At 39.1% G+C, this 18,435-nt stretch overlaps 1 protein-coding gene across 12 annotated transcripts in view; it reads left to right on the top strand.

Moving 5' to 3' along the window:
* Positions 1-18,435, top strand: part of ST18 (ST18 C2H2C-type zinc finger transcription factor) — a 214,091-nt gene that overhangs the window by 117,768 nt on the left and 77,888 nt on the right. For 7 of the 12 annotated variants that reach the window (XR_014010624.1, XR_014010625.1, XR_014010626.1 and 4 more), the window contains 2 exons: positions 4,303-4,409; positions 17,913-17,967. Coding sequence is in view for 9 of the 12 variants with exons in the window: in XM_081204413.1 (XP_081060539.1) it covers positions 4,303-4,409; positions 17,913-17,967 (162 nt within the window). In the remaining 3 variants the exon portion in view is untranslated. The remainder of the gene's footprint in view (positions 1-4,302; positions 4,410-17,912; positions 17,968-18,435) is intronic. The other 5 variants (XM_081204411.1, XM_081204410.1, XM_081204412.1 and 2 more) reach the window with 1 other exon arrangement.

The following is an 18,435-nucleotide window of genomic DNA, read 5'->3' as shown; positions in this document are numbered from 1 at the left end:
TGGTTTTTCTTTTATCCGTAAGTCTTGCGGGCTGCACTGGTCCATCATCAAGAGCAAAATACTGGAGTCTCTTTGAAATGACTGAGGCCTTCAATCAAGATGAAACCCAGCTCATCATGTTGTCTAATGTCAAGGGGTTAGGAAATCCCTACAGCTTCGTGATACTTTCCAGAGCCATTTTTGCAGCATCGCTGCCTCAGTCAGAAATCTATTGCACTTTGTAGTCAGTCTGCAAAGTTCCACCCGCCCCTGCCCTCTGTGCACTTTCCTAAGTGGATCTCAGCTGTGCTGTCTTAACTCTCGGTCCCTTAGGATGCAAGAGACAGCAGATGGGGTTAGGGCAGAGGACTGACGCTTCTGACAGTAAACGGCCCGGTTGTTGAGTTGAAGCTGTGAGCGTCAGGAAGCGCCTTGCCCCCTGAGAGCCAACCACTGAAGAAAGTTGAAAATGAGCCTTTTGAGAAATGCTATTTAAAAGTAGTAAAATTTACAATTGTGCAGATGATGTGCTGCTGTGTGGTTATTCGGATGCTAATGAGTTTGACATTGGGGAACTCCAAGGGTTTACAGCTACTCCCTTATGTGATTTAGTGCTTTATTGGCAATCTTTGAGAAAATAAGTGGAAAATGTATCACTAATAAATATATAACCTGATGGAGCATTAGAGAGGGAGAAAAGGCTGCTAAATTTAAAGATATAGAAAGGGCTTCATTCAGGGATCCTTTGTTTTAGGATAATGTGTTGCAAACAAAAGGACAGAGGCAGGTGCAAAGTGGCTCTTGTACAGAACAAGATTAGTAAATTAAAATCTTATCAGGGCACACAACCTATTTTTTTGAGTAGCATGTCTATTATAAGATTAACATCCTTTTAGTTAGTTGGATCATTTCCCTCCTCTTAGCTGTAATATTCACTCAGTGCTGTGTGTACTTGCTAAACTTTTCTTTGTTTGACATGTGAGGAATTAGAAGCCTAGGAGCAGTGAGAACCATGCCAAAATTGTGTCTTTGTGTGTGTGTCTATGTGTAATATCTCAGAAAAGTAGAATTTTTTATTTCAGTGGCTGAAATATAATTTATAAATATGATTGTATCAAACTTGTCAAACTACAAAAAAGTAAACTCATACCATGATAAATTTGTGCATAAATGTTAAAGTGCAGATCTTTACGGTGAACTGCACTGGCTGCAACGGACTTACCCAAGTCCACTAATTTCAGTAGGTCTACACTGAGTACAATTTGTTGGAAACCACCCTAATTGTTAAGTTCTAGAGTATTATTTCCAGAAGACTTCTGAAAATGTTCTAAGCTACCATGTCAAAAGGACAGATAATAGACTATATTCAATCTAGGAAATTGAAAAGAAAGAGGTGTTATTGTATTCTGTGGGGGACAGGCAGAATTGATCTGAAGCAGCCAGGACACAGGCATTTCCATTTCTGAAAACAAGACAAATTAATCACAGTCCATCAAGAACTTTTCTTGCACAGTTGAAATGGTCCTGTCATGTCCAGTTGAACTAATAATAATAATAATAATAATAATAATAATAATAATAATAATAATAATAATAATAATAGTTCCAGGACTAGTGATGGTACCCAAAATTTGGCATTACTAAATAACTTTTTTTAAGCTGTCAATAATAAGAGAACAAATTGACACTAATGTGAACTTTCTCAAAGAACTAGATTCAGAGTAATTTCTGAGCACTCATCTTCTGCTGCTGTCTTCTTATTTAGAGAACAGTAAGCAAACTACTCAGTATCAAAAACTCTCAGGTTAGCATTGGTGCTGCAGGTAGATACGCAAATGCAAATTATTCAATTTGATTCCTTAAGTGTTAATGTAGCTTGTATATCTTGAGGGATTAACATTAGCACTTCTGGCTTCTTTAATTTACATGACAACTTTAATGTACCAAGTGAGCTTCATTTTATCTGGTGTAGTGCATTGTCAGAAAATAAGAACATAAGACAAGCCCTGCTGCATCATACTCAAAATCTACACAGTCCAGCATTCTGTTCTCACAGTGGCCAGCCAGATGCCTAAGGGAAGCCGACAAGGAGGACAAGAGCACAAGAGCACTTGTGAATCCCAGCATCTGGTACTCAGAGGCATATTACCCATGATACTGGAGAGAACCATGACTAATAGTCATTGATAACCTTATCGACCTTTAATTTATCTAACCCCCTTTTAAAGCCATCTAGCTGGTGGTCTTCCAGTAATGAATCATTATATAAAGCTTATGTAAAAGATGGGGGACTGAATGTTGCAAATAGTTAAACCAGACATTGATTTAATATGATAACCAAAACAATCCCATGAATCAACTTAAGATGTAGTGACATAAATACTGACTTATGCTAACTTGACTAAAACCTGACCTCATTCCTTGGGGTGAGGCATACTTGCTGGTCCTAGATCTCTAACCAAGAAAGCCTTATTTCCCCCCTTAGATATGCTCCTTCAGCATATTATTCTCTTTTCTAGCGTAAGCATCATCTTCCTTCCTTTCTTCTATAGCTGACTTTGTGTGGAATTTTAGACTGTTAACTCCTTGTGTTTGCCTAACACTATGTTGCTACTCTGTAAAATGCTGCATATATTGATGGTGGTACATTTAATCATCATCATTATATCGGTGTGCCCTTTGTAACATGAGCATTTAATTTCTAGAAAAAGTCACGTTGGGTCTCAAGTCTACCTTGAGCTATGATTTGGACATTCTTACCTATTAGCTCTGATATGTGCAGACTCCTTGTCATTAATTCAGTGATGAAGGAAATGCACTCTGCGCCTGCTCAGGATATTTCTATTTATTCCTACATAATGCACTTCCTCCTTGTTTAAGCTCTAACACTGAGCCATTGCACAAATTATTAAGCCCTGCTTTACAGCTGTCGTTGCCTATAAAGACTCATTGGTGCCCCCTACCTTTCTCAAACAGGTTCTACTCTGCACAGCGATAGAACCGCTAAAGAACGGTTTAAGTTTTAATTCTATGGAGATGGAGCACTGGACAGTAACATTGGGCTACTGTATAAGTATCCCTTATCCAAGGTCGTTTCATCCAACCATTGCAATATACAGCAAAAAGAAAGAAAGACCAGTATTTGTTAAATGAGTCGTCACAGAATGTCTTTCAAGTCTAACCCTCTAGCACAGGAGTGGACAACCCATTGCCCCCCAGACGTTGCTTTGCTACAGCTCCCATCATCCTTGGTCCCGGTAGCTGGGACTGATGGGAGTTGATTCCAGCAGCATCAGTTCCTCTTCTATTTATTTTTTTTATAAGATATTTATTACAAGTTTTAAACAAAGAATCACCAAACATATAAAATACCATCACCAAGAAATAGCAAACAAAAGAAAACAGAGGTGAACAAAAAGATAAACATAGAATCAAAAAGATACAACAAAAACAACTATCCGTAAATCATATTTTCATAACTTTTGGACTTCCTCACATCTCCCTTTCCTGCGTTCTCCATAATTATGTTATAAACAGCAATTTGTTCCCTTGTTTCAATTCTTATTTTGTAATTCTCAAATATTATGCCTCAAACTTTGAATATTTTTATCAAATACTTAACTGCTTGGTTTAAACATAATATCACTTCAAATTTCATCTTTTTCTTAAACATCACTTATTCTCATTTATCCTTCAACTAAATTACTGATGCCATGTTATTTTCTATCGAGCATTTTCTTAACATTCATACAACTTGTAGCGTTTTTGTAAGTAATCTTTAAACTTTTTCCAGTCCTCTTCCACTGTCTCTTCTCCCAGGTCCCAAATTCTGCCAGTCATTTCAGCCAACTCCATATAGTCATCAGTTGTGTCTGCCATTCTTCCAGCGTCAGTTCCTCTTCTAGCCTCCCCTCTCCTCTGGCTCTCTTATGTAAAATTATGTACTCTTTTGTAAAATCTATGCATCTTATTTCCAAATAAATAATGTAGGTATCAGTTAAGTAGCATGGATTTCCTTCTTAGTTTTAAACAGAACAATTTAATTCTCCATAACTTAAATTTATAATGCTCACATCTACCATGTGTGCTCAAATGTTAGCATCAAATCCTCAAAATATAAAACTATTTCAAGAGGAGGATTGAATTTTGTGTAGGTGCACTTATAATTCTTTTCAAAGTAATGGAAGTTTACCCACTGAAAAGCACAGGGCAGACTCTTCACATGTACACTGATAGCAGGACAGGAGGGGAGTAGAAATTTAGCACACGTTCCTCCTGCTTGGTCTGTGATTTTGCTCATTCATTTTGCATTCTTTCTTACAGAGAATGAATTTTTGGATTATCTGTTAAGTCAAACAAGACATTTTGGTCCGAGAGACGGATTTGGTCATTTGGAATTTGCACATAATTTTGCTCCGAAGCAAGCAAAGGTGGGAGAATGCATTCAGTGTTTAGTTTTGAGTGGAAAGTATGTGATTTCATTTGTTGAGCTGCTGTTCCATTTGGAAATCTCATTATGACTTCCAAACTTTGGCTTCATTTAAAATCTTAACAAAACTTGATAGGGCCATGTAGCATCTTCTCACTACAACAGACCGACGCTTCTGATGCTTTCTCATTCTGAAATGAGCAAGCAGCAACAACATTTTCAGAGCTGCATGTACACATCAGAATTGAAAATATATTTTCATATGTACCATTTTCATTATAAGAATTTAAAAATAATAATACAGCACAAAACATGCACCAAATGTTGCATGTTTGCAAGTCACACATGTTTTGCATGTGTTTAACATGTTTAATGTTTGCAGTGCACATCATGTGCTTGACTGCACGTAAACATAGTTTGTTATTTATATTTTAAATGGTTTTCTGTCATAGGCTATTCAAAAAACACATTTCATTGTAAAAGAAATCCTACAGATATTTATTTATTTATTTTTTAAAAATTAAGATTCTGTTTCGGCTTGTGCTGCCCAATCTTTTATGTGGTATAATATTTTTTTTACATATTTGTTCTGAAAATATAAAGCTGGCACCTGCCCCCTCATTTCATAAAGCTGCGACTTTACCCTCTGATGCCTTGGTAAAGCAGACTAATAGAAATCCTTGGCACACATTAGTTACCTAAGGGAATAATAGAACTATTTGCTGTAATCGTTTGGCAAAAGGACATAAACATATGGCTTTGGTTTATATTCAGCACTGCCAGTTGTGCAAAGTTGCATGGATGAGGAACACAACAGCAGTGACAACTCTGAAATCAGAAGTGAGAATCAAAATAAATCATCCTCATTACAGAACCATCCAAGCTTGTCTCTGGTCTAACGTTTATTCCGCCGTTATGCATTTTCAAATATTAGACCCCCTTTGAAAAATACTCCTTCAAAAATATACATAGCATTTGGCCATCAGTAATCATGGTGTCCTAGAATGGATTACACGGTATGTAGTCTCAAATTGAATCTGTTTTCAGATTTAGATTTAGTGTTTGGACTTATTTATTTTAGTTTGGGAGGATAGTACCACAGCTGAAGCAGTCAAATTTGCACCATTCATTTTTCGTTTTGGGGAAGCACCAGCAATAATGTTGAAATGGAAAATACTGTGTTTGAAAAAGAAGTTATCAAAATCCAAAAAGCTACACCTCGCTGAAAAGATCCTTCAATCCCATTTTTACATTTTATACGTGCTGAAGGGGGGGGGGATGAAACATGACTAAAGAATTCATGACGGAGGGGCGGGGAGAGAAGAATACTTAAGATTGTTTCTTGGCAAGTGCTAAAAAAATAGACCTTTTTTGAAGCAATAGTCTGCATTGTTCAACAACTTCCTTTGCACTGTAGATAACAATGTATAATTTCTACTAAGAGAGTGGGATGTGTGTTTGAAGTATAATATTTCTCCTACTTTAAATGGATTAAAAGAATTCATATACAATTTTGTTGATTTGACTTTAGTCTCCTATCCAAGCAATAATATTCATCCTATTTTAAATAGATGTAAAGATTCCATATGCAATTTTGTTGATTTGGCTTCAGTCTTCCCTCTAGGCAACAATTTCCTTTTGATCTACATTGTATAAATTGCAAGTGAATTGACATCTTGCTTGTAACCAAGACATACATATACAAGTGACCATTGTTATTCATAATAACCCAGTAAATTTTATGCCGATTTACAACCTGATCCCTGGCAGCAGAACTTTTCTCCATTTCCAGCACCACATGATCTTGCCCTGGACACATAATAAACATTTAGGACTTAGCTTTTGGACTACCCTCTTTTCAATCTAACGAGTTGTGCTTGGTAGCTACTACCCAGCTCTACGACTTTCTTTCAAAGTCCAAAAAGGTTTTGATCACTCACAGGCTGTAGTATCAAGTGGTGACTTGCAAGCATGGGGTCATTTATTGATTTGCTTCAGCATTTTGAATTCATTGTAATGTTTATATTTCACATATTAGTGATTTGCAGCGCTCCTGAACAGTTTTTATCTGAATACCCCAATCAATTTACAAATACTAATAAATCATCCTTTCAGTGGTACCAGTTGAAACTTAGTCTCTTCTTTTTAATTATTTCTCTTCATCTCTTTTTTGCTGAGGTGAATGAGCCATCACATTAACCACCACAGATAAAATGTTTGCGTCACCACATGTTAGCTCAAACCCAAACCTTTTCAATGGGGGCATTGGACTGATGGCCAAACTAGATGACACACTAAATATGTAATCATACTTGAATATCATTTTTAATATCTAAAAAAGTGATGGCTCCAGTCCGGATCATGGTCATGGTACAACATAAGAACCAACTTTTTCTCCCATAGCATTTCTCCCTTCAGCTGCTATTTGCCAAGGAAGGGGAAATGATATGAATACAAATGGTGCTTCAATTGAGCTGATTTTCAGTGGGAAAGGGTATGGGAAAGGGTTAATCATCCTGATCTGGATCCTGATCTGGTTTAACACATTCCCTTGATATTTTTTGTGATTATTATTTTTTAAAAAAGGGAGTAAGGTGCACAAATACAGTCACACATTTAAACTGCAATATTATAAACACACACATTTATCCGATACTAAGCTCCAGTGATATGAATGAAATTTACTTCTGTGTAAGACATTATTAGGATTGCATTTTAATATTTTATGTAGTTGGCCTATGAGTTATTGAGTGTTGGCTCATACAACTAGCATCTTCTGGGTGATGGTTTCTAAGGCTGCAACTGGGTACCTGTAGACTCAGGAGTGGGCTGGGATGACATAAGGAACTGAAGACATGAACTATGATCTCCATGTATCTGGCTCCAACACCTTGTGAGGTAGTAGCAACTCTTTTCTTAAGACTGCCATGATCATATAAAACATGGGAGCTGCTCCCAGAGGCATTATGTGAGAAGCACATGCTGAAGGAACTTTGTCCCAAGTGTTGAGTAATCTAGAAGTAAGGCATCAATAGATCTTCATATGTATGCAGACCATTTCTGGATATATTCTGAAAGTGATAGAAGGCCACTTTACTCAGGAAAGCACTTCACTGCTGAGGAAAAGCAGAGGACTTTTTTAGTAGCTAGCTTTATACATATAAAATAAATTAACATGTAGTGTGGAGGCTCTTAGTTATACAAGGGCCATACTGCATGTTAAGTAGGAGTTGTGCATTTAGAGCTTCTGATGAAAGTTTAGCTTGCAAGTTTCCCCTTCTGTAGCTTCTCAAAAAATCTAGACTGGTGTTGTAGTTTTGGCTAAGGGTTGGACTCCTATGCCTATGTTATGATCTTCAATCCAAACTAGGTCAGATTATGACTGTCTTTATTTTATTTTTAAAATTACACTGGGATCACCCACTAAGAGCTCCAACACAGCACAAACATTTGTGTTTTGCGATGCAATTATTTACATGTCTACTTAGAAGTTCCATTGACTTTAGTTGGACATACTACAGAACTGCATCCTTGATTATGTAGGCTAAAATTAAGACAAGCAGACAGGTCATATTAGGTTCAAGCTATTAGAACTACTGTATAAAGTTCACTGGTACCAAAATTGTGCCTATCCAGTGATAATCGGCTGAAACTGCTGTCGGCAAGGCAGATCCATTTGTATTCTCTCTCTCTCTCTCTCTCTCTCTCTCTCTCTCTCTCTCTCTCTCTCTCTGTGTGTGTGTGTGTGTGTGTGTGTGTGTGTGTGTGTGATATTGTCCATTAAGAAAAGATGGACATTTTTAAATAGATTTTTATGGGAGAACCACAATGCACACCTTTTTTGGGGGGGGGACCTTAACTGTACATAATCTTTTTGCATTTCACTCCAAAATGATATGAAGGCTCTTCCCAGAAACTCAGGGCAAAGCATAATATTTTTATTTTAAGACGTCATAAAACACTACCTGTCATCAGCGAATATAAAAGCTCTTTGAAGGTCTTATTAAAATGAAAATCATTAGTGTCAAATGAACTCTAATGCTCCATTGTGTGAACACATACTTAGAGGAAGTCTTGATTAAATCATAATATATATTTTATGTCTGTTTGCAAAATACGCATCCCAGTAAGTATTCTTAATATGGCAGCCTTTACTTAGAAATTGGGAATAATGTTGTAAACTCTACATAAAAATAATTAACATTCATATTAATATATAAACTCTAGTGATGTTATATCTCTTAAACCTCAACAATAAAATAAAACATTTTCCCCTGCAGTGGTATTCATCAAATTTTAGGTTTGTTTTTCTAATGAACAGAAAAGCTTCTTCTAATAGGTGGAGACTGTACTGTAAAAGTAAAAACAACATGTATCTGATGAAGTAGCTCTTCTGCAGAAAACAATGCGACAATAAATCTGACTCCTTGTTTTTGATGCAACAGACTAACTTGGCTACTCCTCCAGGAGCAGTGGGGTCTTTAGCATATGCACTGTCAAAGTGCAAAGATCTGCCCAGTGCCCCATTGTGAATGACAAGTGCCGCCGCTGGCACGGTGTGTCTTTGGAAAATGAGCGCACAAAGTCAAAAGTCCTTTAGTGAAATGGTAGGTATACATTTCAGTAATACCTACGTACAGTGGTACCTCGGGTTACAGACGTTTCAGGTTACAGACGCTTCAGGTTACAGACTCCCGTAACCCAGAAATATTACCTCGGGTTAAGAACTTTGCTTCAGGATGAGAACAGAAATCGTTCTGGTGGCGCAGCAGCAGCAGGAGGCCCCATTAGCTAAAGTGGCACCTCATGTTAAGAACAGTTTCAGGTTAAGAAAGGACCTCCAGAATGAATTAAGTTCTTAACCTGAGGTACCACTGTATATATGTATTTTATTTTTCTAGCTTGATCAAAATTATTATTTCATAACAGGTAGATAGTTAAGAGCTTAGGCAGCTTCAGCAGTGGGTGCCTGGCACCTCCAGAATTCGGTGCCCGAGTGCCCCGCACCTCTTGCACCCCCAGGTAAAGACGGCCCTGTCCAGGAGCCATGTAAGCTTGGATTTTTGTCTTCTTTTTTCTGCACAATGTTAGTGAAATATATTACTTTCTTCTATTTCTTCTAATTCTTCTATTTCTACTGGAGAGAGTTGTTTTTTCCTATTCTGAATTTAGCACAGAACACTTTAAATTTGTGGTGCGCATGACATATCTTACTGAACTTACTTCACCTCCACCACCTGAATAGAAGTTTTCAACCTGCTTTGCGAGCCCAGACACAGTGAGCCAAGGACTATTGGGGGGAGCAGCAAGAATCTTTCTTACATTTGATGAGCATATGGGGACAGCTGGCATGCAAGTTGGTGATGTGGGGCTTGGCAATTGGGGATGATCCCACTTTCTCCTCCACACTTGAAGGGTATTCATTTGGTCACTTTTGTGGTGCCATGTACCACTCCAGGGAGCAATGGAAGAAATAGTAGATGGGATTCTGGACAACTTACCAGTGTGGCATTTTGACCATTATGGAGACGGCTGCATCACTGCAGCATTTGCTCAAAGTTCTTGCAAAGCTGGTAAACTTGGACTGTACCACTTCAAACTGGAGATAGAGCTCACCTCAGTGCCTCCATACAATACATACAAACATGCATGAAGAAACTCATACCTGCATATAGAAAAGTACATTTGAGAAGATGACTAGGCTAGAAAACTAGGCCTAAATCTGTTCCTTGATGCAGTAAGCAAAGAAACAGTTCCTGGTTTAAACTGGAATAATAAAGGAGGTCTGCAAAGAGGAGATGGTTGTCTCATTGACCCTCCCATGTGTTGACTGAACACATGCATGATTGTCTTCTCCTGTCCATGCTATTTAAGGGATGTCCACCTCAGTGAAGTTCCATAGTAGTCCCACTGAGGCCACAACAAATGGTCCAGGCACTGCAGCATAAATTAGGTGCAATGAAACATGGGCCTTATTTGGGAAAATATCCTGTAGCATAAGCATATTGTGAGAGGCTGACTACTCTTTATTCCAATAATTTCAGTACTACATAAAGTTCACCCAAAGAGTCATGGTAAATTGATTCTTTTCTACGTACTAGTAGTACATGTTCTGCAAATATGTAGAATTAAGAATTAAAGCGATGGGACGAAATATTCATCTATTAATTGTCATGGATTGTGAGAGGATGCTGGTTATAGCAGAGCATTGGGCTGTTGGGTCATGATGACATCTAGCTATGCCATATTTATTGCTACTGATGTTAACCAGTCTTCCTTGAATTAAACGCAAAGTGATATATCCTTTGAACATAAAAATAAAAGATTCTTCCCAGAGTTGATGATGAAAAGTTGTTGTGCCACCCACATTCTAACCGCCCTACCTGGAAGTGTGGCTTATTTCACAACTTCCTTTTTAGGAAGGTGTATGGTAATGTAAGGTAACTGAAGTTAGGTCATATGAAGGAAATTTAGGCTTCAGTTCTGTAGACATTTCCCTGGAAGTAAGTCCCATTGAACTCCAGGGGACTAATTTCTGAGGAGACCAAGTATAAGATTGCACCAGTCTCTATCATAGGCAGCAAGAATAATCCCTCAAGTTCATTTGACAGCCCTGCAAAAGACCCACTTAAATGAATGAAAACTGCACAGTTGTTGTACTATGTGGATTACACCCAGTTTCCTGAGAAATAAAGCTCCCCCCTCTTTTTTTTAGTTGTGTGTGAGTGGACTGTTTTATATGCAACAGACGCCCTCAGCCCATGATGATGGGTTTACAGTGCTATGCTCATCATACTAAACAGGCCTTAGCCAGTTTAATCTTAATCTGTTTAAACATCTGTCATAAATTCAAATGATTTTCCTAAAGAAAGAAAATCAATAGAAAGAATCACCTATATTGATTTGGCTGCTGGTTTTCATCCATTGTGTGGTTTTTAAATATTCATGACAAAATAAAACCCCAAGTAACTGCTGCTTAAAAAGAGGCAGCCCCCCTTTTTTTGGTTACACAGTTAAAAGAGAAATGTAGTGATTGGTGCGGTATTTATTATGAAATGATGACAAAGGAGTACCAGTGGTTTTAAACAGTTTTAGCTTACAGGAGCGGCTGTTAATTTTGTCAGCAGAGTTGCAGGTGAAATAATGCACATTGGATAAATAGTCTGTATTGGTTTAACTGAACATAATATATAGTGTGTTCTGGAGTTGTTTGTCTCAATAGACTATAGTAATCAAAAGTAATGAACCTATTATGTGCAGGACCTTGGAGAGCATAGAATGGCAGTAAAAGTGTGGCACATAAAAGGTTTATTAAAGGAAATTAAAGTCCATCATTGCCACACCTGCTCCCCTATTATAAGTCTATGGCAGGTCAGTGCCTTCAATCACTACTCAGCATCAGAGAACAGAGCTACGTTTCCCCATTACCATTGCAGTCACATTGCAACCAATCCTGTATTAGGCTTGAATGGCAACAAGCAACCATGGGCAAGTTTTCATTTCTGATCAAACAGACACCTTATTTTTAATCGCTGTGTTGCGAACCATTAGCTATAAATCAAGCAGATGAAAATATGACATTCAGTTTCTGGAAATTGCAAATATAGTATAGTATATTTCTAGTTTCTGATTGCATGAGACAAACACAGCAGCAACAGAGTTATTCAAGTATTTGCATAACATTTTCAAAAATCTGTTCAAGCATTTGACTGCTTGTTTATTCCTGTAAAGAGCTATTTGGGTCATATGTCATGTACCATATGTTCTGTGTCTCATGTAGCCCTCTGTAATAATTAGCAGGGGAAAAATAGAGAGGCATACAAATGTTGTTTCATCTTCAGCTAGTTAACTTGGCCCCCTTTATTCTTCCTCACAATCTTGAAGAGGAATGTATCCCCTTGTTTCATGCGGACTTTAACCATAAATCTCAACATTATGTAGTTGTATCCTTCTGTATATGATGGAGGAAAATACATTCACTAAACAAAAAGCAGTTTAGTAAACAGGGAACAAATGTCATGAGCAAACTCCATCCATATCCATGTTCAGCAGATACTTAGAAGCCCCGTTTGCACTTCAGACAGCCACTGCTTTTCTACACAAATAGAAATGATGCAGAGAAGCTGCTGGGTAAATGTGAAAAACTGGTGCACATGCTAACAGTATAATTTAGATAAATTTGCATTTGCAGAGATTATCGTTTACCCAACTGTTTTTAGATGATGAGGTGAGTGATTGAAATTTGAGGCCTACTGTACACATCACCCTCGCCATATGGCACATCCATGCAATGTGAAACCACACGATGAACCGTGCTACATATTACTGCAGTGACATAGAAGAGACCCAGTGTAGGAGCAGCTTCAGTCTGGATCCCTTTGATCACTAAAAGGTTCTCAGAGGTTTTGTCTTCTGAACAAATTGTGAGGTCATTGTGCAGTTGTTTCATCATATGCCTAGAATCAGATTTTTTAAAATAAATAAATAGTACGGCCTTATTTTACCAGACTACTGCTCAACTCATTAGTATTGGGTTCATGTATCAGAGGGACTTGTTCCCTTGGGATCCCTCACAGACCCATTCCTGGGTTCTGCTTCTTTTTCAGCACACACTATCTATTCCTGACCCACTGTCCCATGAATATGCTGATGACACTTGACCTTACTCTTTAACCCAGAACTTTGCCTCCAATAGACACTCCTGCATCTTCAACTCCCTAGCTGTTATTTCCACCTGGATATCCATGTCAATATGTCGAAAACCTAACTTCTCCTCTTCTCTAGCAGACTTTCCAATTCTCATATAATCTGTATATCCAGTGACCACCCACCACACTGAGTGGGCCCAAATGTTGGTTGACCTTACTGGAATACAGTCATGCTAATGTCATGGAAAGAAACATTTGGACACTGTACTTCATTGGTTGTTCATGCTATCATATGCTGCCAATATATGGGATCCTGTGGGCCATCCAGTCCAACCTCCTACAATGCAGGAATCTCAGCTAAAGAACCCCATCTCTGTTTAAAAACCTCAAGCCGCCCTGAGCCCGGTTTCGGCCAGGGAGGGCGGGATACAAATAAAAGTTTATTATTATTATTATCAAGTGAAGGAGATTCTACCACCTTCCGTTCCACTGTTGAACAGCTCTTACTGTCTGAAAGTTTTTCCTGATGTTTACTCAGAATCTTTCTTGTAACTTGAAGGCATTGGTTCAAAGCCTACCCCCCAGGACAGGAGAAAACAAGCTCATTCCATCTTGCATGTAACAGCCCTTTAGATATTTGAAAATGGCTATCATATCTCCTCTCAGTCTCCTCTTTTCCAGGCTAAACATTCCCAACTTCCTTAACTGTTTCTCATAAGACTTGGTTTCCAGACTCATGATCATCTTGGTTATCCTCATTTGCACACGTTCCATGTGTAGCTACTTCATAATATTGTTGTACACCTTCCATATAAGATTGTAGGGAGAAGTTACAGTGAAACTACTCACTTTGGTTTTTGTGAGATCACTGAAAAACATGGTGTAGAATTGTAGAAATATTGAGTTTATTACATATATACTAGCTGAGTGGAAGCAGAAAGCATAGCAATCCTACAAAGAAGAAATTCATTGCTCCATATCAAATCCCCAAAGAGGCAGCCCTCCAAGTGCTTTCTAGTGCTCAAAACTATCTTTCCACCTGTTTCAGTTTGTCTTAAGGCACATGAGGACACCAGCTTGCTGACATAAGGTAGACCTGGATCTGGTCAGTGCCTGGGAACCAAATGTATACTTCCTTGGCTCCCTTGGCAGGATATAAATGTAGGAAAACATGCTTCTTTTCTTCACACAGAGATTGAGATTACATCATCCTTGGCTGAAGCAGGGAGAGAGGTGTCACCTTTCCCCTTAGGAACACTCAAGGAGGATCCAGCTGCTTCCTGGGTTTTTGAGAAAAACATACACCAGCCATTCCAGTCCATTAGCTCAGCCACTTGACAGACTAAGGATCTGGCTGGCATATTTAGCTCTTGATCATTGAAGAACTTTCAATTATCTTTCTGTCCCAACTTTTTCTTTCCAAAACCCAGACTCCTTCACAGCAATCAGAGGTAGTGATGCCACTACAATAGTAGTAGTAGTAGTTGTTGTAGTAGTAATACCCTGCCAATTTGGCTGGGTTGCCCAAGCTATTCTGGGCAACTTCCAACATATACAAAAACATAATAAAAGGTCAAATATTAAAAACTTCCTGATATAGGGCTGCCTTCAGATGCCTTCTGAAAGTTGTGTAGTTCCTTATCTCCTTGACATATGATGGGAGGTCATTCAACAATGTGAAATATCCCTTAGTGGGCTGTGTAACTGTGTTATGATCTGGAGCAAAATAGCTGTTTGTGGCTCTTTGTTTTCTGCAGTTGGATCTTTAGAACAAAAGATTAATCTAGAGTAGCCAATTCTGTTCCTGCCAGCTGCATAAAGCATCTGGGAGCATTGTTGTGGCCAGCCCAGGATGTGGGTGAGGGGACCAAGCTGCTCTGTCTGCAAATGCACACACATTGACACTGGTATCTAGCGTGTGGTCACAGGCTTTCTATTCTGTGACTATGTCCCCTAAGGTCCTACTTGGCTGTTTTCTTTTCTTTTTTAATCTGGACACTGAAGTCCAGCTCCGAGGGCCTTCCAGCGGTTCCCTCACTACAAAAAGCAAAGTTACAAGGAACCAGGCAGAGGGCCTTCTCGGTAGTGGCGCCCACCCTGTGGAACACTCTCCCATCAGATGTCAAAGAAATAAACAACTATATGACATTTAGAAGACATCTGAAGGCAGCCCTGTTTAGGGAAGTTTTTAATGACTGATGTTTTAATGTATTTTTAATCTTTTGTTGAAAGCCACTCAGAATGGCTGGGGAAACCCAGCCAGATGGGCGGGGTAGAAATAAATGATGATGATGATGATGATTAATTAAGATTTTCGTATAATACAATACAATTATGACTGTTTTCTTGCATGCAACCAGCCCACTCTCTATTCCATTATAAGCTCACCAGTTGCTTCAGGGCTGTCCAGGGCTGGATCTACACACATCACAAAAGCAATTCAGTTAAATGCGTTGTAAACTTCCTGCAGGGAAATCCCATTGGCAAAAGCTGGGACTCCACAGCGCCATCTGGTGCCACAGTGTTATATACAGTCGTACCTCTGGATACGAACGGGATCCATTCCGGATCCCCATTTGCGCAGGTCGCGATTCGCCGCTTCTGTGCATGCGCGTGACGTCATTTTGACCGTCTGCGCATGCGCGAGCGGCGAAACCCGGAAGTAACTCATTCTATTACTTCTGGGTCACCATGGAGCGCAACCCGAAAGCGCTCAACCTGAAGCATATTTAACCCGAGGTATGACTGTATAGCACGCATATAAAGCACTTTATATTTACAAATGTAGCTGAGTCCTAGGATTTTTTTAAACCTGACTGTACATTGTTCAAGCAGTGTTTCACCCCCACCCCCACCTACTCTGTACTGGATTTGGAGGTGGTGGTATTTAGGGGTTTATTTGGTTACATGGTTGCATTAGTCACATAGTTGGCAGGGAGGTGTGGGAAAGCTTACAGTTAAGTTAGGTAACAGCTGAACACTCCAAGGCATCTTTGGAGGCAAAGGGCATTTCTGGAAGCCAGCTGCTCTGGATTGTGGGGACTTTAGCCTAGATATGGGATGTTCTCAAGATGTTTGGCATACATTTTAATGCAAAACTCCCTAATTTGCACTTCATGCAACAAAATTGGATACAAAGAGCATCTATCCTTCAAAATTCACACTTTTCTGAATTTTGTGATGCAGTTCTCTAGCCAAATAATATGTAGCCAAATATGTGCATATGTGTCTGGGGGGGAGTCTAATAACATATGTATTAGTGAAAATAATAGATAAAATCGCATTATATTGGGGGAGAATTCTTGCAAAAATGTGTGAATCTGGAGAAATTTTCACTAAAATACTGAAATAGGAACACACACAGAGAGAGATGTGGAATTATTGATAACTATATTATAATGAGGGACGCGGGTGGCGCTGTGGGTAAAATCTCAGCGCCTAGGACTTGCCGATCGCACGGTCGGCGGTTCGAATCCCCGCGGCAGAGTGCGCTCCCGTTGCTCGGTCCCAGCGCCTGCCAACCTAGCAGTTCGAAAGCACCCCCGGGTGCAAGTAGATAAATAGGGACCGCTTACTAGCGGGAAGGTAAACGGCGTTTCCGTGTGCGGCTCTGGCTCGCCAGAGCAGCTTCGTCACACTGGCCACGTGACCCGGAAGTGTCTGCGGACAGTGCTGGCTCCCGGCCTATAGAGTGAGATGAGCGCACAACCCTAGAGTCTGTCAAGACTGGCCCGTATGGGCAGGGGTACCTTTACCTTTACCTTTACCTTTATATTATGATGAGAAAAATTAGAAACAGAAAAACCAAAATGGAGCGATTCATCCATCCTAAGTGGTGGCTAAAATGACTCTTTGAAGTTACATCAATAAGTTATTTATAGCTTCACTGACCAACTTCATGCTATGTCTCCACCAGATTCCATGCTTTGTTAGAACCTTGTGCATAGACCATAGAAAAAAACATGCTGCATTTCTAGTAATGCCATTCCTAGCTTACTAGCACTTGGCACTCCCATTGAACCAATGTGTTGATGCTCCAAATCCACTTTTATTACTAGTATGACCCCATGGCAACTGAAATAAAAATGATCAAGGGGTAGGAATATCTTCCATAGGAGGCAAGGCTAAAGCATTTGGATTTTTTTAGTTGTGAAGGAAGATGAATGAGGAAACCATGATAGATGCATACAATTTGTATATGTATGCAATATGTAGGAAGTGAACAAAGAGATTCCCCCTCCATCTTTCATGACACTAGTATTTATTGTTACTGAATATGAATGGCAGTAGATTCAGGACAGACTTCTCTGTGGAGCCCATGCCTAAGAATTAATACATTGAATTCAGTGTTATTCAGTGTGGTGCTTGTGTGGTTTTAAAAGGCGATTGACAAATTCTTAGACTGACAAATTTCTCATTGGCTTTGATAACTAATTGGAGCCTTCATCTTCCAGGGAAGTATGCAACCAAATATCAGTTGCTACAGGGCATCAACAGAAGCATGTGAGAAAAAGGATGCTGAATTAGTGGATCTTTACTCTGATCCAGCAGGGCTCTTCATATGTTCTCATGATCCCATCCTCAGCAGTTATTTAACCTCATTGGGATCAGAACATAAATCTTGATCGCTTGCAGACATTGGCACTCGCCCAAAAGGAATAATTAGCATTTGCTTAATTAAATATTTTTCCATTACAAATATCTTCTGAACTATGCTTAAAAGTTATTCACAGATGGCATTTTATCTGAGTGACAAGATTAATAAGTTCTTGGCCTATAGAAACTTTGTAAAGACATGTTAACGATTCTCCCACCACCGCCTCCAATGGTGAATAGACTTTCTGTTACTGTTACAGATGGATGCAGATGGTGAAGATAAAAAGCTACGCACACGTTCAAGAGGAACCAAGGGTGAGTTAGAAGACCCCTTCTACGACCCTGTGCCCATCACACCATGAAATGTAAATTTCTGCACATGGTCCCAAATGTGTCATCAGCGAGTCTACACCTTCCTGAGGGCTCATTTTAAATCAAGCCAGGACACAAACTGCAGAGATTAGGAAGTGAAATGTTATTTAGATGTGTGGGAGAGTGGAGATGGAAAGAAAATCTCACAAATGTGCAATCATTTCACAGAGATAATCTAAAAATACAACTAATGCTGTTGGATAGGTTGATGCAGAATGGCCTTGAACATGCAGACGGTGATTTTAATAGGTATTGTCTCCCAAACGAGAATGATCCTCTTCCAATTATATGTAAACTGTGGTAAACCATGGGAATACATTTTACTGTTTTGTCTGCTTCTTGTTGAATCAAATCTGCTATTGGCAAGTTGAAAAACAAAAACAAAAAAACTTAGCAATATAAAGTTGGATC

This window comes from Podarcis bocagei (assembly GCF_964188305.1).
Source record: "Podarcis bocagei genome assembly, chromosome: 8".
In the NCBI taxonomy this organism is placed as follows: domain Eukaryota; kingdom Metazoa; phylum Chordata; class Lepidosauria; order Squamata; family Lacertidae; genus Podarcis; species Podarcis bocagei.
The sequence above is the reverse complement of the archived record's forward strand: the minus strand, read 5'-3'. Positions and strand labels throughout refer to the sequence as shown.